At 35.9% G+C, this 26070-nt stretch overlaps 1 protein-coding gene across 5 annotated transcripts in view; it reads left to right on the top strand.

The window, feature by feature from the left end:
* ERBB4 (erb-b2 receptor tyrosine kinase 4) overlaps positions 1 to 26070 on the top strand; it is a 1220557-nt gene that overhangs the window by 1020778 nt on the left and 173709 nt on the right. For all 5 annotated transcript variants that reach the window (XM_035306587.3, XM_035306586.3, XM_008999419.5 and 2 more), the window contains one exon: positions 5928 to 6113. In XM_035306587.3, the coding sequence (XP_035162478.1) occupies positions 5928 to 6113 (186 nt within the window). The remainder of the gene's footprint in view (positions 1 to 5927; positions 6114 to 26070) is intronic.

The raw sequence follows: 26070 nt of genomic DNA, 5'->3' as shown, positions 1-26070 counted from the left end.
ACAGCCATCTGCTATTTCCTTTATGAAAAAAAATGCAACCTACAATTAGTGTCTTGTTCATTTTTCTTTTTTCAAAAAAAGAGAACTATTATGCAAATACTCGGCAATTTGGTTTCAAATACTCTTTGTAGTGTGATGAGCAATTTTTCTTAATACAAACCCAGCTTTTTTGCCAGAACTTACTAATAGATTTTTTAAAAAGAGAACTTCCATGTGACTTTTTTACATCTCTTAATGTAAACTTTTTGAATGCAAAAATAACCTCAAAATCTTTCTTCTACCTTAAATGTTATCATTCTCTTTAATACATAACATGTATCAAATACTACCCTCAGTAAATCGGAGAAAAATGTTTTATTTTGCTTTTTCTGAAAACATATTGTAAAGTGATGGCAGTTTACCTGGAAGCACAAATGCATTGTTTTTTGTTGCTCCTCAAGAAGCAAAGAATAATTTTACCCAATTCGTGCAGGTAGAACTAATGTGAGGTGTTTGGGGCAGTCTTGCTAAAAAGATAAATATCGAAACTGTAATGTGCTGATGAAAGTGAAGTAAAAAATACAATAATTTTAATATCATAACCCTACAGTCAGAATAAAAGTTCTGAGTTTTTACTGATCCTGCTACTAACGAGTCATATGGTAGTAGGTAATCCACTGGTAGATTGGGCTAGTAATCTCATTGAGTTTCGAGTTTCTCATTTTGCAGCTGAGAATTATTACCTGTTTGAACTATATTCTGGGATTATAATAAGGATTAAATAATCATTACATGTTACTGCTTTTGCAATGGATTATAGAAATACACATTTGATGGAGACATCAAGATGTGCTAGAGACTCTCAACATTTTATATTTCCTAAGTTCCTTTACCAAGGGAGCTTGCCATAAATGGTGATTTCTAAGATCTACTTCTAAACCTGAGTATCTGGGAATAGGGCCACACTTGTAACTGTAAACCTAGGTGACTTTCATATACACAAAACATTGAGAACAACCAAAAAAGAAATAACGTAAGTATTAATTTAATTTGATTTCTAATATTTAATATCTAATTATGTAACTTAATACATAATTAAATATTTAATTAAATTAGTGATTTAATCTAATTAGATATTTTGCTGATTTGTTGGCATGTATATATTTATACATGTGTATGTTATAACTTAATGAAAGAAGCTTCTGGTTTACACTGCAAATACAGTTAATACTAGATTAAATAGTAAGTCATTTAAATTGGCTAACATTTTCATCCGTACTCTCTTTATAACTACATTGCTGTGCTTTATTTCAAATGTTTTCTGAGATATACAAGGAGGGAAACCAAATTTTTTCACCTCATGCATCCAAACGAGGCCACGTGAATAGTAATAAGACAGATTTTTGGCTTTGCTAATATTGCAAAACCCTGGCCCCCAAAGAAGTCTCCACAAATATTTTGGAAACTTGTTGGGTGTCTCCTATTTACCTATAATCTGGTCTTCAAGCTGCAGTCTTTCTGTGGCATCAACAGCGACATTTCTTACCAGTTCTGGTCCCTATTTTGAGTTCTCTTCTCTCTGAGCCATTGGAGAGGTCCCACTCCTGTTACTGCAAACTGGTACCACATGAGGATGCTGAAGTTCTTGCTAGGCGTGATGCCTCACAGTGCTTGTGGAACTTCCAGCCCTCGCCATGGTGCAGTCCTGGTGGGCTCAGCAAGAAAACATAGAAACTGGTTCTCTGTTCTGTGACTCTTCTGGTTTCCTGGGGCACCAAGAAAAGAGAGAATTAAAGTATCTTTTTTACTTGGAAGGCATCTGAAAAACAATTATTTCTGCTTTGCCACTGAGCCTCAGAAACAAAAAGTCCTTTGAGGGAGAGTGACAGCATTTTACCAGCTTACTTCTTTTGTTTGGTCTGCTATAATTTCTTTCTCCAGGCATGTTCCTATGCTGCCCCACTCTTCCATACTGAAAAAATAAAATGTTAGCCCTTGCAGTAAATGCTTGGCTGGATCTGGGAAGTCCACATACCCCATCAGACACTGCTTATTGGTGAATAACTTTTGTAAGGCTCAGCTGAACTCAACAGTGGTAAAATAGTAGGGGTGGCTAAAGGGGTTAGTGTCCTCCCAAGTAGCTTTAAATTAATCATAAAAAAGTCAAATATTGGCCGGGCATGGTGGCTCACGCCTGTAATCCCAGCACTTTGGGAGGCCGAGGCAGGTGGATCCCGAGGTCAAGAGATCGAGACCATCCTGGTCAACATGGTGAAACCCCGTCTCTACTAAAAATACAAAAAATTAGCTGGGCATGGTGGCGCATGCCTGTAATCCCAGCTACTCAGGAGGCTGAGGCAGGGGAATTTTATGAACCCGGGGGCGGAGGTTGCGGTGAGCCGAGATCGCGCCATTGCACTCCAGCCTGGGTAACAAGAGGGAAACTCCGTCTAAAAAAAAAAAAAGTCAAATATTTTGAAAAGACTAATGATGAAAAGCAACCTGCTAGCTACCCTGCTGTCCTTTCCATCCCCCTATTTTCCACTGCCCAAATCAATCACTTTCAAAGTTTTGGAAATTTCTTCTTCTACTTAACTCTATACATTTAAATAATATGCTTATACTGTGAAGTTTTAGGTTTTCTTTGTTAGTATATGTATCATATACCAACTTTTTGCAACCAGCAATGGTTATATACCTTTCACTCCATTCCTATCACTACCTTTCAAAAGGGCATCCTCTGTCCCCCCGTCTTCCAACAGTTATATGATTTGTGATTATATCAGTGTTTCCTATTTATGCTATTATGATTATGTAACTATTTACATGATTTTCTTTTTAATTATTTGTATTAATTTATGAAGTACAAGTATGATTTCATTACACACATGGATTGCATAATGGGGAAGTCAAGACTTAGTGTATCCATCATTCAAATAGCATACAATCATCATCCACTCCCCTCTCAGCTCCTCACCTTTCTGAGTCTTTCTTGTGCATATCTTTCTGTTTTATCTCAGATTAATTTCTTTTTAACTTTAGCTTAGTGTTCTGTATATGTATCACTAATTTGACCTTCAACTCCCACTAGAAAAGTTATTATTTTCTTAATATATTTTAGGTTCGTCAGGCATTCTATTAATTCCTCCTTCTTCGGTCACCTTTCTCAGAGCCATTTGTTCTGTTCCAGTCTTGGCCAGCTGCTATTTCCCTTTGTTGTATAGCTTTTATTCTAGAAAATTTTTCACTGTATTTTTTTTATTTCTATATCTCATGCTTGATGTTTGTTTCCTTGATTTAATGTACTCTTCTAACACCCCTCCCTTTTTTATGAGCACATTTACAAAGAAAAAAAATGTGGAAGGTAAATTTATTAAGATTTGGCTTGTCTGAACATGTCTGTTGTATGCATTCACTTGGTTGAAATGCTGATGGGTGTAAAATTCGAGGTTTAAACAAAACTGAGAATTTTGAAATCCATCTATTTGTGAGATGGAATGGAAGAATGGCCCATATTTTATTATATGTAAATTTATGTAATACTTCTGGTTTCTCCAGAGTACTTCTCTTTCCATTTTGCCTCATATCCATAGTCCACAGTTCTTTTGGTTTAACATGTCCTAAGGGTGAAGGGAAGAAGGAGATTTATAGTCTAAATATTTCCTAAATGTACTTTGAAGCAATCCTGCTTAAAACCAGTTCTTCTTGCTTCATTTAGGGAGGTTTGTAACACTACTACTACTACTACTCAGCCTTTGGTGTTACATATTATTGGATTGCTTCTCAGTTTCCCCACATTAAATTAGGCTTCAGATTTCTTATGTTTACCAGGTCAGCTAGCGCTAATGAGCCACTCCTACTTTTACTATTCTATCTTTATTGTCTCCTTTCTATGATTGTTGGTATCTGCCTTTTAAAATTAATTTTTTGTCAGTATAGTGAAATTGAGAGGAAAAGGAAGCAATTTGTGTATTCAGTCTGCCATGCCATCTCAAACAGAAGCTCAGTATAAATTATGTCCTGAATTTTTTATTTTGAAATTTTTCAAAGTTATAGAAAATGTTCAAGGGTAATACAATGAACAGTGTACCTTCATCTAGACAAACCAATTGACAATCAATTGCCATACACGTATTACCCCCCAGGTGTATGCACAAATATTTGTGTGTATATATGTGTATACACACATCAAAAACATAGATACATATACATATATCCCCCCTCTCTCTCTGTCTCTGAGTAAACTGTTTGAAAATAAATTGCAGGCACAAGATACTTCATAAAGATTTCAGAATCTTCTAAGATCAAAGCATACTGTTTTACATAGCTGCAATACCGTTATCACTCTCAAATATGTAACATTGATACAATATTACATAATATATAGTCCCTATTTAGATTTCAATTGTCCCAATATGTTTTATGTATTTTTTTATCTAAGAGCCAAAAATGCAGCATTGGCCTATTTCTGTAATAAATGTTAGTTTGAAAATCATATCCTTCTTTTACATTGCTCCTAATATTGACATTTTAAATAAGTACAGGCCAGTTTCTTTTCTTTTCTTTTTTTTTTTTTTTGAGATGGAGTCTCTCTCCGTTGCCCAGGCTGGAGTGCACTGGCATGATCTCAGCTCACTGCAACCTCTAGCTCCTGGGTTCAAACAATTCTCCTGCCTCAGCCATCCAAGTAGCTGGAAGTACAGGTGCCCCCCACTGCGCCTGGCTAAGTTTTGTATTTTTAGTAGAGATGAGATTTCACCATGTTAGTCAGGCGGGTCTGGAACTCCTGACTTCAGGTGATCTGTCCACCTTGGACTCCTAAAGTGCTAGGATTACAGGTGTGAGCCAATGTGTCTGGCCGTAGAGGCCAGTTTCTTTGCAGAATGTTCTACAATATATATTTATCTGAATTTTTTACTTATGATTCAAATTAAATATTATGGACAAGAATAGTATGTAGGTGATATTATGTAACTTCTTAAAAGCAAAAATTTACTTTTGTTTTCATACGAGATCAACAATATTTTCTTTTCATAATATAAAAGCACATATCAAAGTACATAAAAATAAATAAACCATATTTATTTTATGGTTATATCTATTTCAAATTACAATAAAGACTCTCCTAATAACTTTTTATTACAAGCTAACTGAAATGCACTAAATAACCATGATATGTCCATTTTTATTCCCATTAGGCAGTGATGCCTTTATGATTCTGATGCAAAATTATAACTCAGTTTTCTCATTTTATGAAATATAAAATTTGGAGTAGTCAAATTTTTATAGTCTCAGCTCTCAAATTTTATTAATCTATGAATAAGACATCACTTACAATTTTGAATATGAAATAAATTTGAGGAAAAGTAAAATTATGGAACAAAATGTCTTATTAAAATGTTTATTATTTTATATAAATTGACAATAGACATATTACTTGTAATTATCTACATTTCCATATTTATGATTTATTCATGACACCACTGTAAACTGTCCAACTCTACACCAATAATGGGTGACTTTAAAGTTCGGCTCACCTCACTCTACTTGCAACTAACTAAATTTGTATAGATTATTGCACATTTAGAGCAAAGGTCAAAGGTTGAAAATCCATAGTATAATTTGGAATTCATTTTGACTTACTTGGCAATAAATACAATATAATATTGCTCATATTACAAAGGAGAAAATACTGCTATCAATTTTATAGGCAGTTATTTTATAACAGCTTCCATGTTAATACATGTAAGGACTTTGTTTATTATTTAATTTTATTGAATTAAATCACTTCAAAGATAGAATAACTGCAACATTATCATTTCATTTTGATTGATTCCACTGAGTAAGAGTACATTTTAAAAATCATCAGCGCCATTAGTACAGTGCAAGTAACTCTAAATGTAAGAAAATTTGAGTTGAAATCATGGTATTGCATTTTTTTCTTTTAGGAAGCTCTGATCATGGCAAGTATGGATCATCCACACCTAGTTCGGTTGCTGGGTGTGTGTCTAAGCCCAACCATCCAGCTGGTTACTCAGCTTATGCCCCATGGCTGCCTGTTGGAGTATGTCCATGAGCACAAGGATAACATTGGATCACAACTGCTGCTTAACTGGTGTGTCCAGATAGCTAAGGTAAGTGTCTGTTATTTCTATGGAAATGACATTTCTAAGTTAATATTTCCTAACCTGGAACAGTTTTAATATTGAAAACATGGCAAGGCTTCCCATTTAAATAAAATAAAGTATATTTGCTACATTGAAAGATACATAACAGAGAGGCACTTTTAGGTAAACCACAGATTAAATGCGTGATATATATTTTTAGATTATTGTACTGTACCATTTTTATTGTATTGACTAGATGCCAAAACAAATAGCTTCCTAGTCAGGGAAGAATTGTTATTCTGGATGTGTTTGGCTTATTTGTTTTGGTATAGTCTAGTTAGCAAATAAAATCTAAAAAATAAAGGGTTGAATATCTGAATTTTTTCATATTTAGACAATTTTTAAAAGTAGGCTGTATGTTTAATTTTCAGTATTACAAATGAGCAAAGTCTAAATATATTCTGAGCATTTTTGATGATTTTCAATTGGTCTTTAAGGATTGGGAGTTTTGCTTCACACAAAGGCTCAGACATGTCACATATATAAGGGAAGTGGTCTAGGGTGATGGGGAAGGTGGCTCTGTGGTTAACTAGAGAACATCTGCTACTTTCTAGGGGACTGTGATTTGTGGAATATTGCTAGTTATCTGATCTTTAAATTTTTTTAAGAGTGGCCAGAATTCTGGATTTTTGTGATTTCCCAAATTTAAATCTTAAGTCAATTTTCGAAACAATTTAGGGTCTAAACAAGGCATTTTTGTCACGCAGTCTGCTAGTGTGCAACTTTCAGTGTACATTCTAAATGTTCAAAGCAACTATTTATGATTACCTATACCAAATATCTTTCTTGGTGATATTCTATTTCTAGAGAAATAGGTCAATGATAAGTTTTACTTACATCAACTTTTAGCTACATCAAAATATGACCTGAAGTCTTATAGATTCTATAGATATTTTTATCTATCCAATTGTACAGTATAAATGCCAAAATGATAACATAGTGGTTTGGGCCTATTTTTTTAAAATAATTTAGTAATTAATTAAAGCATATTATAGAAAAAGGAAATTTGACATAATTCTTAAAGCCCCCAAATTTATTTGACAGGAAAGCTCAGCTTAGTTTTATATATTATTGACAAGAAAAGTATGTAGGTGATATTATTTAATATCACCTACTTATGTAATAACTGTAATTCTTTATGGTAATGGAGTTTGAAATATAACACTTCAGAAACTGATTTATCTGAGAATGTCTATAATTTATAAGGTGAGTTAAACATGCAATAGAATTTCTCAAATCATCTTAGGGCTATAAATGAAAAGAAAGCTAAGCTTCAGGCTGGGTGCAGCGGCTCAGGCCTGTAATCCCAGCATTTTGGGAGGCGGAGGTAGGTGGATCACCTGAGGTCAGGAGTTCGAGACCAGCCTGACCAACATGGAGAAACCCATCTCTACTTAAAATACAAAATTAGCTGGGTGTGGTGGTGCATGCCTGTAATCCCAGCAACTCAGGAGGCTGCAGGAGAATCACGTGAATCTGGGATGTGGAGGTTGTGGTGAGCCGAGATCACACCATTGCACTCCAGCCTAGGCAACAAGAGGGAAACTCTGTCTAAAAAAAAAAAAAAAAAAAGAAAGAAAAACAAAACAAAAAAAAACAAGCCAAGCTTCAAGTTTGTTAGCTCTCTCTGTATTTTCTGCTGTGCTTGCCACAATTTAGGTTTTGTCCTTAAGATTTGTGTCAATATATTCTTTATACAACATTGTATACTATAATAGGAGAAACTACTTGAGAGTTCCATGAATAATCACACAGTTTTATACATTTTTGCCTTTGCAAATGCCATCCCCTAAGCTTAGAAGTCTTCTCTTGGCTTCTTAATTCACACTGCATGATCTTATTTGCCCATCAACCCTGCTTGGGCAGCCTCCATTTATGAAGTCTTTTCTCTTCAATTCTTCTCTGCAGGCAGAAGTAACTACTTTCTTTTTTGTATTAATTTTGGTGTTGATATATTGAACACATTTGTATTATGTTAATGTTACACTATGCATTTACTATCTCTCTGCCTATATGGTAAGCTTATTTAGTCATTAATCTTCAACAGATACTGGTGGGCTTTTATTATGTTTCAGATACGATGCTGACTGAAATACATATATATATACATACATATGTATGTATATTTATTTTATATAATATATATTATATATTTATATATAAATACATATATATGAAATACATATATATGTGTATATGTGTGTGTGTGTGTGTATATATATATGTGTGTATATATATATATGAGTAAACAACACATACAGGCCTGGGCCTGGTTCTCTTTCTGCACCCTAATGGATTGAACAGACATTCAACAAATGAAAGAATTAATTATAGGATTGAATACTGTGGTTCAGATTTTAAAGAAAACTAACTACTAGGGAGACTTAAGGGAAGACACCACTGAGTCCTGAGGGAGAAGACTTCAGCTACGAGAATAATATTTAGGCAAAAGAAAGACCACACAGGGCCTTACAGATGTGGTGACTGAGACTTATCATCCAAATGGAATAATTTTAGGTATAAAAGGAGACTCTATTACTAGTTATGCCAGGACAACAGGTACAGAAAAGTCCTAAACAGAACATGTTATATGGTTATCCACTATAGCAAGAAAAGTTTGAATTGAACTATAAGTGCTCCAGGTAGTTACTGAAATATTTGACATGCAGTTGACATTACCTCATTTATATTCTAAATAGATCATGCTCTAGTTGATGTATGGAGGTTAGATTGAGGCGATGCAAGAATGAAAATGAAGATACTAATTAGGAGTCTGAAGGCAGTGCAAATAAAGAGAAGTAGATGGAATTAAGATATATTTGGGGGACAAAATTTAAGGTATTCAATTATAGATTAGCTGTGGGTGGTGAGGACAGGAGTAAAGTGAGACCATTTCCTGAGGTGGTGAAATGGGGGATGAACATTTGTAGGAACAAATCAGGAGTTCAGTTTCAGACTTGGCACACTGGAAAAGTTTATAGAAAATGAAACTGGGGATGTTAATGAGGTAGCCAAATTTGGTCAGTGCTGTACATATACATTTAGGAATCATAGGTATTTAAATATATGGAAAGATAAAGGATTACATTGGGACTGACTATATCTGATTCTTATTTATTCCTGGAAACTAAAGTTGGATCTTACATACAGATAGCCATTCAATAAATATTTAGTAAATATTTTTAACCCAAGGAAATAACAAAATCTACACTTAAGTAGGGTGTCCAGTTTTTTCCATTTCGAGAGCTGAATTGTATAGTCAAAACAGACTTAAGGGTAGAAACACTATGTTTATATGTTGGGGCCCACTTTTCAGTTTTGTGAGTTTGTGTTATTCAGCCTCTGAATTCTTGTTTCTCAATGTATATCGTGGTATTAATAATTTCTACATATTTTCTCATCTGCAAAAAGAATGTAATAAATGATCTATACCCATGGTAGATTGAATAATATCCACCCCCAAAGATGCTAACACATTCTATCTCCAGAATCTGTGAATGTTGTTTTTACATGTTAAAAGGAACTTCCCAGATGTAATTAAATTAAGGATATTGAGATTAGATTTTGCTGGATTGCCCAGATTGGCCCATTGTAATCACAGGGGTCTTTGTAAGTGGGAGGCAGAAGGGTCAGAGCAGGAGACAGAAGATATAAGAGCAGAACAGATGAGTGGTGCACCTTGAAGATGGAGGGACCATTCTTTGAGGAATGTAGGCACCTCTAGAAGCTGGAAAGGACAAGGAAACAGATTCTCCCTTAGAATCTCCAGGAGAAATACAGACCTGTCTGTACCTTGATTTTATAGTCTGGTGAAACTGATTGTGGATTTCTAACCTACAGAGTTGTAAGAGAATAAACTTGCATTTTTTCAGCCACCTTTCACCCTAAGGTAGGCCCCAGTGTCTGTTTCCCTCTATGTACCCATGAGTTCTCATCATTTAGCTCCCATGTATAAGTGATAACAGGTGGTATTTAGTTTTTTGTTTCTTGTTAGTTTGCTAAGGATAATGGCCTCCAGCTCCATCCATGTTCCTGCAAACAATATGATCTTGTTCTTTTTTATGGCTGCATGGTATTCCAGGGTATATATGTACCACGTTTTCTTCCCAATCTACCATTGATGGGCATTTAGGTTGATTCTATGTTTTTGCTATTGGGAATATTGCTTCAATGAGCATACATGTGCATATGTCTTTATAATAGAATGATTTATATTCCTGCGGGTATATACCCAGGAAGTTGATTGCTGGGTTGAATGATACTTCTGTTTTTAAAAGCTCCTTGAGGAATTGCTGTATTACTTTCCACAGTGGTTGAACTAATTTATGCTCCCACCATACAACAACATATAAATGTTCCTTTTTCTCCGCAACCTTATCAGCATTCTGACAGGTGTGAAATTGTATCTCTTTGAGGTATTGATTTGCATTTCTCTAATGATCAGTGATGAGCTTTTTTTCATATGCTGTTGGCTGCATGTATAACTTCTTTTGAAAAGTGTCCATTTATTCCTTTGCCCACTTTTTAATGGGGTTCTTTTTTTTCTTGTCTATTTGCTTAAGGTCCTTATAGATGCTAGATATTAGATCTTTGTCGAATGTATTGTTTGCAAAAATTTTCTGCCTTTCTGTAGGTTGTCTGTTTGCTCTGTGGATAGTTTCTTTTGCAGTGCAAAAACTTTTGATTTAATTATATCCCACTTGTCAAAGTTTGTTTTTGTTGCAATTCCTTTTGGTATCTTCATCATGAAATCTTTGCCCATACCTATGTCCTGAAAGGTATTGCCTAGTTTGTCTTCCATAGTTTTTATAGTTTAGAGTTTTACATTGCAATCTTTAATCCATCTGGAGTTGATTTTTATGTATGGTATAAGGAAAAGGTCTGGTTTAAATCTTCTGCAGATAACTAGACAGTTATTATGGTACCATTTATTGAATAGGAAATCTTTTCCCCATTACTTGTTTTTTGTCAGGTTTGTCGAAGATCAGATAGTTGAAGGTGTGACGCCTTATTTCTGGGTTCTCTATTCTATTTCATTGGTCTATGTGTCTGTTTTTGTACCAGTACCATGCTGTGTTAGATACAGTAGCCCTGTAGTATAGTTTGATGTTGGGTAGCATGATGCCTCCAGTTTTGTTCTTTTTGCTTAGGACTACTTTGGCTATTCAGGCCCTTTTTTTGGTTCCACATGAATTTTTAAATAGTCTTCTCTAGTTCTGTGAAGAATGTCAGTATTTTCTTAGTTGTGAATTATGTTTTTACTGCACTGTGGTCTGAGAGAGTGGCTGTTATGATTTCAGTTCTTTTGTATATGCTAAGGATTTGGTGCTTTACGTACACTGTGTTGTTAAATCTTTACTGAAACTCTAGCAGATATGGCTCACTATTTCCCCAATAATGGGGAAATAGGAAGTTAAGTCCAAAAGGACACACAAATGTTTTGAAATGCCTGAGCTCTATACCAGACTCCTGAGCCAGGTCTCCAAACCACTCTGCACTCTTTCCTCTCCATACACACCCACATCACTGCAGCTTAAAGTGACCTGCTTTCCTTCAGTGGCACTCTAGAATTAGAGAACTGAATGGGAGCACACCATTTTATCTATAGTTGTGTCTCATCATTTATTCCATAAGAGAAAAACTTCTATCATGAGTAATACTTGTTATTGTCTTCATGAGAACATATTTTATCATCAGCATCTATGCCACATTTTCAGTGCTAGATGAATATTTGTGGAAATGTTTAAAGTAATGTCGTAACTTAAAATAAAGCAAACTCAAAATAATTATGTGAACTACTACGGGTAATAGATACTAATTACAAGTGACACTGTGAAATAAGAATTTAAAATGTGTAGTCTGCTACTAGTATGTGTTTAGCCTACAGATTCTAGGGTTCAAATCTAATTAATCTCAGTCACTAACTAACTGTGTGGACTTTGATAATAAGTTAGTTAAACTCTCCATGATCCCAAAAAGAGGGGCTAACAGTACTACCTATTATGTAGGGTAATTATAAGGATAAGATGATGTTTGTAATGTGCTAAGCTTACTGTTTGGTATAACATAAGAATGCAAACTGTGTTATTTTGGATAATATCTGAAATTTCTACAATAAGGAAAGACATGTTTATAGTTAGAATACTCTAATTTTGACATTTTAAAAATACCATCCTTTAAAAATATAACTGTTTTAAAACATTCTGATAGAAAAGATCTAGCATTTGTTCATAGACCATACTAGTCTGAGGATAGGAGAGAATCTCATGTTTAATATTCAATATTTTTGGCCTTTGGAACAGGGAACCTAAGTCTCCCATCTTCTTACGCTTTCCTATACAAGTTCACAGGATGCTTGTGCTCTTATCTTGGCTTCTAATTTTCATGTTAAAAAATGTATTATTGGGCTGCGCAAGGTGACTCATGCCTATAATCCAGCACTCTGAGGTGGGCAAATCACCTGAGGTCAGGAGTTCCAGACCAGCCTGGTCAACATGGTGAAACCCCATCTCTACTAAAAATACAAAAAATAGCTGGGCATGGTGGCATACTCCTGTAATCCCAGGTACTCGGGAGGCTGGAGCAGAAGAATCACTTGAACCCAGGAGACAGAGGTTGCAGTGAGACTAGATTGCGCCACTGCACTCCAGCCTGGGCAACAGAGTGAGACTCTGTCTCAAAAGAAAGGAAAAAAATTGTGTTATTTGTAATATTTGAAGTATGTAAAACCACCAGTGAGCCAGCAAAGAACTGAGCTCGGGAAATTGTTAAGACAGGCTATTACTGAAGAGGAGCAAAGAAAAAATTCTAACTTTCCAATCTCAAGATCAAAAAGGTTAATATTGGTTTGATTTGCTATTCCTGCAAAAATTTTAGTTCCTGACTGTTCTAAGGAAATTATCATTTATAGCATTTTTTATGATACAAATATCTCTGGTGCTACATTTGTAAAGCCTGAATACTGAGTATAGGCCACTGTTATTTTTCAAAATCCTAAAACCTTCCTCAGAGCTTTGCTGGCCTATTTACCTTGCCATATTTTTTTTCTGGTGCTCTAATTGATTTGCAGTTAAACTCAGATGTAAGGTTCCAAGGGCTTTCTTTTTTTGGTGTTATGCCATTGAAACTAGTTGAAAGGATGATTCGAAAAATATGTCAGTAGTCCATTGTACCCTTCAAGATGATTCACAGATTACCTGATTAAGTTGTAAACTTACTCATCTCAAAATTCTTCCAAAAAAAGAAAATAAAAAAATCATTCCATATTTTTAAGAGTTAAAATTAACCTAGTGTGTCTAATCAAAATAACTTAGATTCTACCTATAAATAAAGACTTTTATAGTATATTTTTGCAAACATTGATTCTAGCATTTATATTTTCTGAGAAAATTGATATTCTCTCTAAGTGTACTAGAATTTGGGACCAGTTTAGTAGACTTTCTCAATTGTTTTTTTTTTTTTCATTTCCAACTCCACTTTATCACCAAATTACTTTGAATGTCTATATCATATTTCTAATTGGAGATAATAAAACCTGATTATTTTTGTGGCCCAGAGACAGATATCTGTGGGCTTTACTTTACTATTGGTGGCAGAGTGGGAATTAGTGGAAGGGGCAAAGGGGAGAGAAGAACCTCTTTCATTTTAAAAACATGGTTCACAATGATTGCAAAGAGAGCGGATTCTTGTGTTAAGAAATGAATTCCTCTTCTGTGACAGATGTGAAATCTTCCTTATGGCTTGAATATGTTACATGAGCAGAACCTTTACTTACCTTCTTTTTTCTTCTTTTCCATTTTTCTCTAGCAGTAACTATATCATGACAAGAAACTTATTTTTTTATTTAATCCAGCCATTTCCTTCTGCATAAATTAAAATTAAATTCAAATATGAATGTCTGATGTTATTTAAATACATGAACTGGGTGCTGACATTTCAAGTTTATTTCTGGTCAAGACCAGATGCTATATGTAGATGTGGCCTCACTCACATGCACATATATGCAAACTATATACATTTTTAAAAATAATAGTCTAGAGAAGAGAAATAACCCTACTAAAATTATAGAAAAGATAAAATTGGCAGTTATTATTACATTTAGTCATGTAATAGACATTTAATATTGTTTAGAAGTTTGTGAATGCTAATTGATTGAATGGATTTCTAGGGTATATTTGGACACAGAAAATTTTTTATATTTTATAACAGCATGATAAAAGATAAATATTGAAATTAGAAGTCATAGTATTAGTGTCATAGCTAAGCTCCCTAAAACTTATTTTGAAATCAAAATAAGTTTCTTGTAATTATATAACCACATTTTGGAAGAAAAAAGATGATAGCTAGCTTATTATTTATCATTTTTACTGCTATCATGTAAAAAGAGCAGTACATGATATTCACGTATTCACCATCCCAAGATGAGCCTAGCACCCCTGTGGGTACACTGACAGTAGAAACATAGGTCTTCCTACCCAATCCCACTACCAGCCTCCTCTAGAACTGCCAATGATTCTCCCTCCCCTTTTCAGTCTTGAAGAACCTAACCTTTTGTTTTCTAGGTGGCTGAGTTCTTCCTTTTCTATGTTCCACCTCCATTGCTAAAAATATGTCAATTTCTCAAGCAACAAAACCTAAGTGAGACTTATTTTCTGGGTGCTGGTGCTTCAGAATTGCAATTATATGTCTTGCAGTTCAAAAACCTTTTCCACATAGGGACACCAAATTAGAAACACACAAACTTCCCTATTTATTCAGAGTAACAAGTACAAAACATCAAGTGATACTATAGTAATATGTTTTGCAGGCATGTCTACACAAGGAAAGAAAAACAATTAAAAAAATTACCCAGAAAGAACTCAGGCCAGAAAAGCTCCTTTTGTGGAACTGGTGAATCTTCAAAAATGATTATTAGAGCCTATTTAAATGTTGGTGCAGGAAGGAACCCCAGAAGATCTAGTTCAGTGATTTTAAATTTTCTTGAGGCATGAATTTGTTACATGTGAAATCTTACTTTAAAATCAAAACAAATAAAACCAAACCTAATTGCAGCAGTAGAAGCGTGCAGACAGGGCTTCATGGAACCCTAGGGATTCTCTTGATCCTCACAGAGACTAGCTTTAAGACCGTCTAATGTGCTGTGCTGGAGATAGGGAAACAAACGTAGGCAGGTGACAGAGTCCAGGTAAGGCCACAGTTCTTAGTGACTGAGCCAGGACCTGAATTCATAACTGCTCTGCTATCCTGATATTCCAGTTCAGATTAACTGACATCCAGCACCATCCCCAATCCCTGACTGTAACACTTGTGGACCCCTTGTTTGTAATTTAGGTTCTATAACTACTATAGTGTGATAGAGAATTGGTCTAAAATATGAGGTCATATACCTCTTGGGATAATTTTTTAAGTGATCTAATGAATTTTTTCTCTATAGATTTTATTTGAAGCAGCTAGCTTACTTTTGCTTTGAAATACTTTTTGTGTTTTCAGTTTATCTCCCAAGTTTTTTTTTTTTTTATCTTCCCTTTCCACCAATAGTTTTCCCTCTTGATCTTTCTATCAGCTTGTCTAATAACACTGCAACCTCCCAAATTGGTGATAAAGCACCTGGTTGAATTTGAATCATGTTCATCTCCTCCCTGAAACAATTTTATGCTTTTTATTTATGTGCCAAATTTTCATTACCTTAAAGGAGGACAATATTTAAAGGGTAGTAAGAGATACGAGAGAATCTCTATACAACCAGATGAAAATGAAGTTTATTGAGGCGGTTTATAGATCACAGGTCCCAGAATTGCACTGAAGCCTTAATTATTTCCTGGGGTTTGCATGAAATATGAAGGTCTCTCAGTTAGAGAAGTCATTTAAACTTTTTCTTGTCTAACCTATAAAATAGCAAGCTTCCCTTTTGCTTTGCTTTGCCTGTGGCTTTGTTTGGCATGCTGAGCAACTCTAATGCAACTTGTAAGTTACCTTCTTGCTATAAATGGCAGAGGTTTTTTATTCAGCTGCCATTCACATCCAGAAAGTAAAGAACTTAATTTCGTTACTGTAAGTTTATGCTTTAGCTACTACTTTTAAGGTATTTTTTTAACAGAGAAGTGAAAGCTACCCAATCAAAATGGATTCAATTATATTTCATGTGTATAAAGTGCTCACACAATTACATCTATTAGTCATGACTTTGTGAGGCTTGGTATTGTAGCAGACTTTAAGATCAGCGATTTTCTCAAATGCAAAATCAAAGTAGATGGAGGGACATATCTAGTTTATTGCTCCCCTATGGCTTTTGTTTCTAAAACTTTAGAGGTAAACAGGTGTTAACAATAGTGCTCTCAGGAAGTTGTGATATATATTCATGATCTTTCAGATGCATGAATATATTTTCCCACAGATTTTAAGATGTTTATAGTAATCTGGAGAGATAGGACTTGCATCTTTCTTAAAATAGGAGAAACAAAGAATGAGAATGTCAAGTGATTTGCTCAGAAACAGAAAAACTATAGTGAGAAAAACAATAGTTTCATCTTTGGATGAAACACAGATTAACTTACTTTCACAATCCATCCAATCCAAAAAAAATAGAGTTATTTTTTTCTCTAGGCAGATCTTAAAAAAATAACTTTTTATTTTCAAATAATTGTAGATTCACAGGAAGTTACCAAAATTTAAAGGGAGATTTCAATTTTGTCTTTCATCCAGTTTTTCCCATAATACCATCTTGTGTAACTGGAGTACAGTATTACAGTCAGGAAACTGACAGTAAAATCTACAGAACTGAAAGTTTCACTGGTTTTACACAAATTTGTATGTGTATGGTGTATAAGTTCTGTGAAATTTTATCACATGTGTAGATTCATATATATAAATCCACCACCACAATCAAGATATAGAACTATATATTCATTTTTGAGATAGAGTCTCCCTCTGTCATCCAGGCTGGAGTGCAGTGGCACGATCTCGGCTCCCTGCAGCCTCCACGTCCCAGATTCAAATGATTCTTCTGCCTCAGTCTCCTGAGTAATCGGGATTACAGGCATGAACCACCACACCCAGCTAATTTTTGTACTTTTAGTAGAGACAGGTTTCAATGTGTTGGTCAGGCTGGTCTTGAACTCCTGACCTCGTTATCCTCTCACACCTCAGCCTCTCACCGTGCTGGGATTACAGATGTGAGCCACCACACCCAGCCAAGATATAGAGCTATTTCATGACCCCATGCCATCCCTTTACAACCACATCTACCTCCTAGTTGTTTCTAAATGTGCTCAAGTCTTGTCATGATCAATATTTGTAACAATGACTTATTTTTAAAACATCTTCTGAATGTTTGTGTTTTGCACATTACAATGGGCATACAATAATATGGACACTAAATTTGATTCTAGCATTAGTAATTTGTCAGTCATATTTCAAAGGTATCCTCTATGGATTTGTACAAAAATGTTATATAACCGTGGCTATAAAGGAAAGGGTCTGTGTAGTTACGTAACCTATAAGGGATGCAACTCCAAACAGGTAGATTCTCTCATAGTTACCTAGTGGGAACCTCTAAATTCCTATTTGTACACCTTCATTTTACCATAGGATAATGGCTTAGTAGATCACTGGTTGCAGAAGAAAGATAGCCCAACAAACCCCAAAGCTCATTGAGCCACAAGGGAGGAAAAATTGGTTAATAATGAAGACAGGCTGAAAGTGAATATGCCAATATTCTCTTTTATAAGAAGATTTAAAAAATTAGGAGAATTCTTATTACTACCATGTCATAAAACAAAATATACAAAGCTTTTATACTATGTATGTGTATATGTGTATACATGCATATACATATAAATATATATGTATGCATATGTATTATTTTTACACATCTTGAACATCATTATATTAGTAAGAGGAATGTATATATTGAATATAGAATAATTCTATGTAGCCATAATTCTACATACCCAATTAAATATGTATGTGTGAAAAGGGATGTAGAATGTTGACAGCTATTATTGTGATAATTAAAAGTATTAGGCTAAACAGTATTTGTACAAAATTTTACTTTCTATCATCTAAATTTGATTTATTAAAAAGAGCTGTTTGGCAACTGCTCATTATTTTTCATTTGGCTAAAGTAAAATATGAACAAAATGTATGTGTAGTTGTGGAAAGGGAGGGTGAGCTGAGTGGTTATGAACACGTGAAGAAGAGTGGCTCTGGGTCAAGGATTTTATCCTTCATTAAGGAGCCTTTTCCTAAGCTCAGTCTTCACCTCATCACAAAGTGAACAAAAGATTAGTTTAATGATAGTCATCTATCAGCTAGCCACATTTCAAGCTTCGAGATCCTACTATTCCCAATGCTCCATGCCTGACAAGGCTAATTGTATAATTACAATACTATATCACCCACTCCTGGTGTACTTTCCCTGGCAAGGACCAGAACTGGGGACTCTGATGATTATCGCCCCAAGCAAGCACATTAGCATGAATTCAGTTTACTAATGGGGTTGTACTCCTAGAAATTGTAGTACAAAAGCTTTAAGCCAAAGATTTTTTATAAAGTCCCTTGTAGATTAAATGTCAGACTGAGTCAAACCCTAAAATTAGCGTTTTTTTTTTTTTTAATAAAGGATTTATTCCATATATTTTTATGTCCTTTGTGGTACATATTAAGATTTATTGAAGTTATTCTACTAAAATGAGGTAGAATTTATGAAGCTTTCATCAAGAATGCTTCAAGGTCGGGCGCGGTGGCTCATGCCTGTAATCCCAGCACTTTGGGAGGCTGAGGCAGGTGGATCACGAGGTCAAGAGATTGAGACCATCCTGGTCAACATGGTGAAACCCCGTCTCTACTAAAAATACAAAAAATTAGCTGGGCATGGTGGCGTGTGCCTGTAATCCCAGCTACTCAGGAGGCTGAGGCAGGAGAACTGCCTGAACCCAGGAGGTGGAGGTTGTGGTGAGCCGAGATCGCGCCATTGCACTCCAGCCTGGGTAACAAGAGCGAAACTCCACCTTAAAAAAAAAAAAAAAGAAGAAGAATGCTTCAAGTGCTAAATAAATTAATAGTCTTGTATAAATTTCAATACAAGTTTAAGATTTCTATAAAAATCTAGGTAATATGGAGGGGGTGGCTTCCATGATATCAGTATTATTCATAATCTGGATGCCAGTTACATTGGTGTACTCAGTTTGTGAAATGTTATTGACCTGTATACTTATGATGTGTTCTTTTCTACTTTATCTTTTTGCATTTTAAAAAAATGTTAAGAGTTTAGCCATTTAAATTTTGCTTTAAAGATTTTTGATGGCTATTTCTTTAAAGCTTTGGCATATCCAGTCACGTGAACCTGAAATGACTCAGTTTCTACTATAGACTGGAAGTATGTAGGGCCAATATAGAATACTAGAAGTCTCTAAATCAAGAGTCTGTAGTCAAAGGTCCTTTGTGTTGGAGTTGAGAAAATTTCATGAATTCCTTCTAGCTCCTGATGTGCAAGCCCTTGACCAATTGTGATCAGGGCCTCTGTGGAACAGGTTGTCTTATAGTTGGTTTTATATAGATCTTTAATGACAATCCATGGCAGTAAACAATAAGAGAAAGTAATGACCCTTGTGTCTTTTGAATCTAAGTGACATTCTTGAAACAGGATAAATCTTGTAGTAATAAAACTAGCCAACATTTGCATGACTGAAGTAATGCAAATGAGATACATAGAGTACTTCTCTTAGTTCTTACAACATAGTTATGAGATTGATGCTATTATATGTTTAAATGAGTTGATGTCTGTAAAGTACCTACCTCAGTATCTGATGTTTACCAGCACTCAATAATGTTTACTATCATTGTTAGGTTATCACTCTTGTTATTACTGTTTACTACCTTCTCATTTTACCTGAAAAAGCTGAGACTTAAAGAGGTCATGAAGTATGTTCAAGGTGGCAGAGCCAGTAAGCAGGGAGCTGTGATTCTGCCCAGTCTCCTCAGCTTGACCTAAGCATTTCCACACACTGCCTGTCTCAGGGATGCCATATTGCATAACTCTAGGAATGGGACAAAGCCACAAACTCAGACTGATGGTACCCGTGCCTAATTGATTTTTTGACTTAATTAAATGACTGAAAAGAATATATCTTATTTTCTGTCATAATCAATAACATTTGAAGTATAAAAATATAGCAAAGACAGCTGTGGCTGGCAAGATGGCCAAATAGTAACAGCTCCGGTTTGCAGCTCCCAGTGAGCAGAAGGTGGGTGATTTCTGTATTTCCAACTAAGGTACCTGGCTCATCTCACTGGGACTGCTTAGACAGTGAGACATGCAGCCCATGGAGGTCGAGCCAAAGCAGGATGGGGTGTTGCCTCACCCAAGAAGCTCAAGGGGTTGGGGAACTCCCTCTGCTAGCCAAGGGAAGCCTTGAGGGACTGTGCCATGAAGGACAGTGCTATCCAGCCCAGATGCTATGCTTTTCCCACAATCTTTGCAACCCACAGAGGAGATTCCCTCAAGTGCTTACACCACCAAAGCTCTGGGTTTCAAGCACAAAGCTAGATGGCCCTTCGGGCAGACACTGAGCTAGCTGCAGGAGTTTTTTCATACCCAAGTAGTATCTGGAACACCAGCAAGAAAGAACTGTTCATGCCCCTGGATAGGGGGCTGAAGCCAGGGAGCCAAGTGAAGTGGTCTTGCTCAGGAGATCCCACCACACAGAGCCCAGCAAGCTAAGATCAAGTGGCTTGAAATTATCACTGCCAGCACAACAGTCTGAAGTCTACCTGGGATGCTTGAACTTGGTGGGGGAAGGGATGCCTGCCATTATTGAGGCTTCAATTAGGTGGTTTTCTCCTCACAGTGTAAACAAAGCCATGGGAAATTTAGACTTGGCAGAGAGCACTGCAGTGACACAAAGCTGCTGTAGCCAGACTGCCTCTTTAGATTCCTTCTCTCTGGCAGAGCATCTCTGAAAGAAAGGCAGCCACCCCATCAGGGGCTTATAGATCAAACTCCCATATCCCTGGGACAGAGCACCTGGGGCAAGGGGCAGCTATGGGTACAGCTTCAGCAAACTTAAACGTTCCTGTCTGCTGACTCTGAGGAGAGCAGTGGAGCTCCCAGCAGAGTGCTTGAGCTCTGCTAAGGCACTGAAGTGGGTCTCTGACACCTGTACCTCCTGGCTCGGGGACATCTCCTAGCAGGGGTCGACAGACACCTCATACAGGAGATCTCCAGCTGGCATCTCTCGGGTAGCCCTCTAGGATGAAGCTTCCAAAGGAAGGAAGAGGCATCAATCTTTGCTGTTTCTGCAGCCTGTACTGGTGATACACAGGCAAGCAGGGTCTGGAGTGGACCTCCAGCAAATTCCAGCAAACTTACAGCAGAGAGGCCTCACTGTTAGAAAGAAAACTAACAAACAGAAAGAAATAGCATGAACATCAACAAAAACAACGTCCACACAAAAACCCCATCAGAAGGTCACCAACATCATAGGCCAAAGGTAGAGAAATCCACAAAGATGAGGAGAAACCAGCACAAAAAGACTGAAAAATTCCAAAACCAGAACCACTCTTCACCTCCAAAGGATCACTTGCCAGCAAGGGATCAAAACTGGATGAAGAATTACTTTGACAAATTGACAGAAGTAGGCTTCAGAAGGTGGGTAATAACAAACTCCTCCAAGCTGAAGGGGCAAGTCCTAACCCAATTCAAGGAAGCTAAGAACCTTGAAAAAGTTTAGAGGAATTGCTAATTAGAATAACCAGTTTAGAGAAGAACATAAACAACCCAATGGAGCTGAAAAGCACAGCACAAGAACTTCCTGAGGCATACAAAAGTATCAATACCTGAATTGATAATGTGGAAGAAAGGATATCAGAGATTGAAGATCAACTTCCAGAAGAACTTCCCCAACCTAGCAAGACAGGCCAACATTCAAATTCAGGAAATACAGAGAACATCACAAAGATACTCCTTGAGAAGAGCAACCCCAAGACACGTAATTGTCAGATTCACTAAGGTTGAAATGAAGGAAAAAATGTTAAGGGCAGCCAGAGAGAAAGGTCAGATTACCTGCAAAGGGAATCCCATCAGACTAACATCAGATCTCTCTACAGAAACACTACAAGCCAGAATAGAGTGTGGGGGCCAATATTCAACATTCTTAAAGAAAAGAATTTTTAAACCAGAATTTCATATCTAGCCAAACTAAGCTTTATAAGCAAAGAAGACATAAAATTCTTTACAGACAAGCAAATGCTGAGAGATTTTGTCACCACTAAGCCTGCCTTACGAGAGCTTCTGAAGGAAACACTAAATATGGAAAGGAAAAACTGGTACTAGCCACTGAAAAAACATACCAAATTGTAAAGACCGTCAACACTGTGAAGAAACCGCATCAACTAATGGGCAAAATAGCCAGATAGCATCAAAATGGCAGGATCAAATTCACACATAACAACATTAACCTTAAATGTACACAGGCTAAATTCCCCAATTAAAAGACACAGACTGGCCAACTGGATAGAGTCAAGACCAATCAGTGTGCTGTATTCAGGAGACCCTTCTCATGTGCAAAGTCACATATAGGCTCAAAATAAAAGGATGGAGGACTATTTAACGAGCAAATGAAAAAAAAAAAGCAGGGGTTGCAATCCTAGTCTCTGATAAAACAGACTTTAAACCAACAAGATCATAAAAGACAAAGAAGGGCATTACATAATGGTAAAGTGATCAATGCAAAAAGAAGAGCTAACTGTCCTAAATATATGTGAATCCAATACAGGAGCACCCAGATTCATAAAGCAAGTTCTTAGAGACCTACAAAGAGACTTAGACTCCCACACAATAATAGTGGAAGACTTTAACACCCCACTGTCAACATTAGACAGATCAACAAGACAGAAAATTAACAAGCATATTCAGGACTTGAATTCAACTCTGGACCAAGTGGACCTAATAGAAATCTACAGAACTCTCCACCCCAAATCACCAGAATATACATTCTTCTAACATCACATAGCATTTATTTTAAAACTGACCACATAATTGGAAATAAAATACTCCTAAGCAAATGCCAAAAAATGGAAATCATAACAGTCTCTCAGACCACAGTGCAACCAAATTAGAACTCCAGATTAAGAAACTCACTCATAACCATACAACTACATGAAAATTGAGCAACCTCCTCCTCAATGACTACTGGGTAAATAACAAAATTAAGGCAGAAAGAAAGAAATAAGTTCTTTGAAGCCAGTGTGAACAAAGACACAGCATACCAGAAGCTCTGGGACACAGCTTAAGCAGAACTTAGAGGGAAACTTATAGAACTAAATGCAGAAGAAAGTGGGAAGTATCTAAAAGCAACACCTGAACATCGCAATTAAAAGAATGAGAGAAGCAAGAGCAAGCGAATTCAAAAACTAGCAGAAGACAGGAAATAAGGTCAGAGCAGAACTGAAGAAGGTAGAGACACACAAAAAAAACCCTTCAAAAAAATCAATGAATCCAGGAGCTGTGTTTTTGAAAAGATTAACAAAATAGACCACAAGCCAGACTAATAAGGAAGAAAAGAGAGAAGAATCAAATAGATACAATAAAAATGATAAAGGGGATATGACCACTGATCCCATAGAAATAAAAACTATCATCAGGGAATACTATAAACACCTCTGCACAAATAAATGAGAAAATCTAGAGAAATAGATAAATTCTTAGACAAATATACCCTACCAAGACTAAACCAGAAGGAAGCTGAATCCCTAAATAGACCAATAGCAAGTTCTGAAATTGAGGCAGTAATTAATAGTCTACCAATCAAAAAATAAATCCCAGGACCAGACAGATTCACAGCTGACTTCTACCAGAGGTACAAAGAGGAGCTGATACCATCCCTTCTGAAATTTTTCCAAACAACAGAAAGAGTGGTACTCCTTCCTAACTCGTTTTATGAGGCCAGCATCATCCTGATACCAAAACCTGGTGGAGACACAACAAAAAAAGAAAATTTCAGGCCAATATGCCTGATGAACATTGATTTGAAAATCTTCAATAAGATACTGGCAAACTGAATCAAGTAGCACATCAAAAAGCTTATCCACCATGATCAAGTCAGCTTCATCCCTGGAATGCAAAGCTGGTTCAACATACACAAATCAATAAATGTAATACATCACATAAACAGAACCAATAACAAGTTCTGAAATTGAGGCAGTAATCAATAGGCTACCAATTAATTCTCAACTGATGCAGAAAAGGTCTTTGATAAAATTCAACACCCCTTCATGCTAAAAACTCTCAAAAAACTGATGATGAAATGTATCTAAAAATAATAAAAACTATTTATGACAAACCCACAGCCAGTACCATACTGAATGGGCAAAAGCTGGAAGAATTATCTTTGAAAACTGGCATAAGACAAATATTCCCTACCTCACCACTCCTATTCAACATAGTATTGGAAGTTCTTGCCAGGGCAATCAGGTAAGAGAAAGAAATAAAGGGTATTTATATAGGAAGAGAGGAAGTCAAATTGTGTCTGTTTGCAGATGACATGATTGTATATTTTAAAACTCCATTGTCTCAGCCCCAAATCTCCTAAAGCTGATGAGCAACTTCAGCAAAGTCTCAGGATACAAAATCACTGTGCACAATTATAAGCATTCTATACACCAATAATAGACAACCAGAGAGCCAAATCATGAGTGAACTCCCATTCACAATTTCTACAAATAGAATAAAATACCTGTTAATACAACTCACAAGGGATGTGAAGGACTGCCTCAAGGAGAACTACAAACCACTCCTCAAGGAAAGAAAATAGGACACAAATGGAAAAATATTCCATGCTTATGGATATAAGAATCAGTATCATGAAAATGGCCATACTTCTCAAAGCAATTTATAGATTCAATGCTATCCCCATCAAGCTACCATTGATTTTCTTCACAGAATTAGAAAAAACTACTTTAGATTTCCTATGGAACTAAAAAAGAATCCATATAGCTAGGACAATCCTAAGCTAAAAAGAACAAAGCTGGAGGTATCATGCTACCTGACTTCAAACTATACTATAAAACTATACTACAAGCCTGCAGTAATCAAAACAACATGGTACTGGTACCAAAACAGATATATAGACCAATGGAACAGAACAGAGGCCTCAGATATAATGCCATATTTACAATCATCCGATCTTTGACAAACTTGACAAAAACAAGAAATGGAGAAAGGATTCTCTATTTAATAAATGGTGTTGGGAAAACTGGCTAGCTATATGCAGCAAACTGAAACAGGACCCCTTCCTTAAAACTTAAACAAAAATTAACTGAAGATGGATTAAAGATTTAAACATAAGACCTGGAAACATAAATACCCTAGAGGAAAACCTAGGCAATACCATTCAGGACACAGGCCTGGGCAAAGACTTCATGACTAAAACACCAAAAGCAATGGCAACGAAAGCCAAAATTGACAAAAGATATCTAATTAAAATAAAGAGCTTCTGCACAGCAAAAGCAAATATCATCAGAATCAACAGACAACCTACAGAATGAGAGAAAATTTTGCAGTCTATCCATCTGACAAAGGGCTAATATCCAGAATCTACAAAGAACTTAAACAAATTTACAAGAACAAAACAACTCCATCAAAAAGTGGATGAAGGATATGAACAGACACTTCTCAAAAAAAGACATTTATGTGGCCAACAAACATATGAAAAAAAATCTCATCGTCACTGGTTATTTGAGAAATGTAAATCAAAACCACAATGAGATATCCTCTCATGCTAGTTAAAATGACAGTCATTAAAAGTCAGGAAACAGATGCTGGAGAGGATGTGAAGAAATAAGAACACTTTTATACTGTTGGTGGAATCATAAATTAATTCAACCATTGTTGAAGATAGTGTGGACATTCCTCAAGGATCTAGAACCG

This window comes from Callithrix jacchus, chromosome 6, assembly GCF_049354715.1.
Source record: "Callithrix jacchus isolate 240 chromosome 6, calJac240_pri, whole genome shotgun sequence".
Lineage (NCBI taxonomy): Eukaryota > Metazoa > Chordata > Mammalia > Primates > Cebidae > Callithrix > Callithrix jacchus.
The sequence above is the reverse complement of the archived record's forward strand: the minus strand, read 5'-3'. Positions and strand labels throughout refer to the sequence as shown.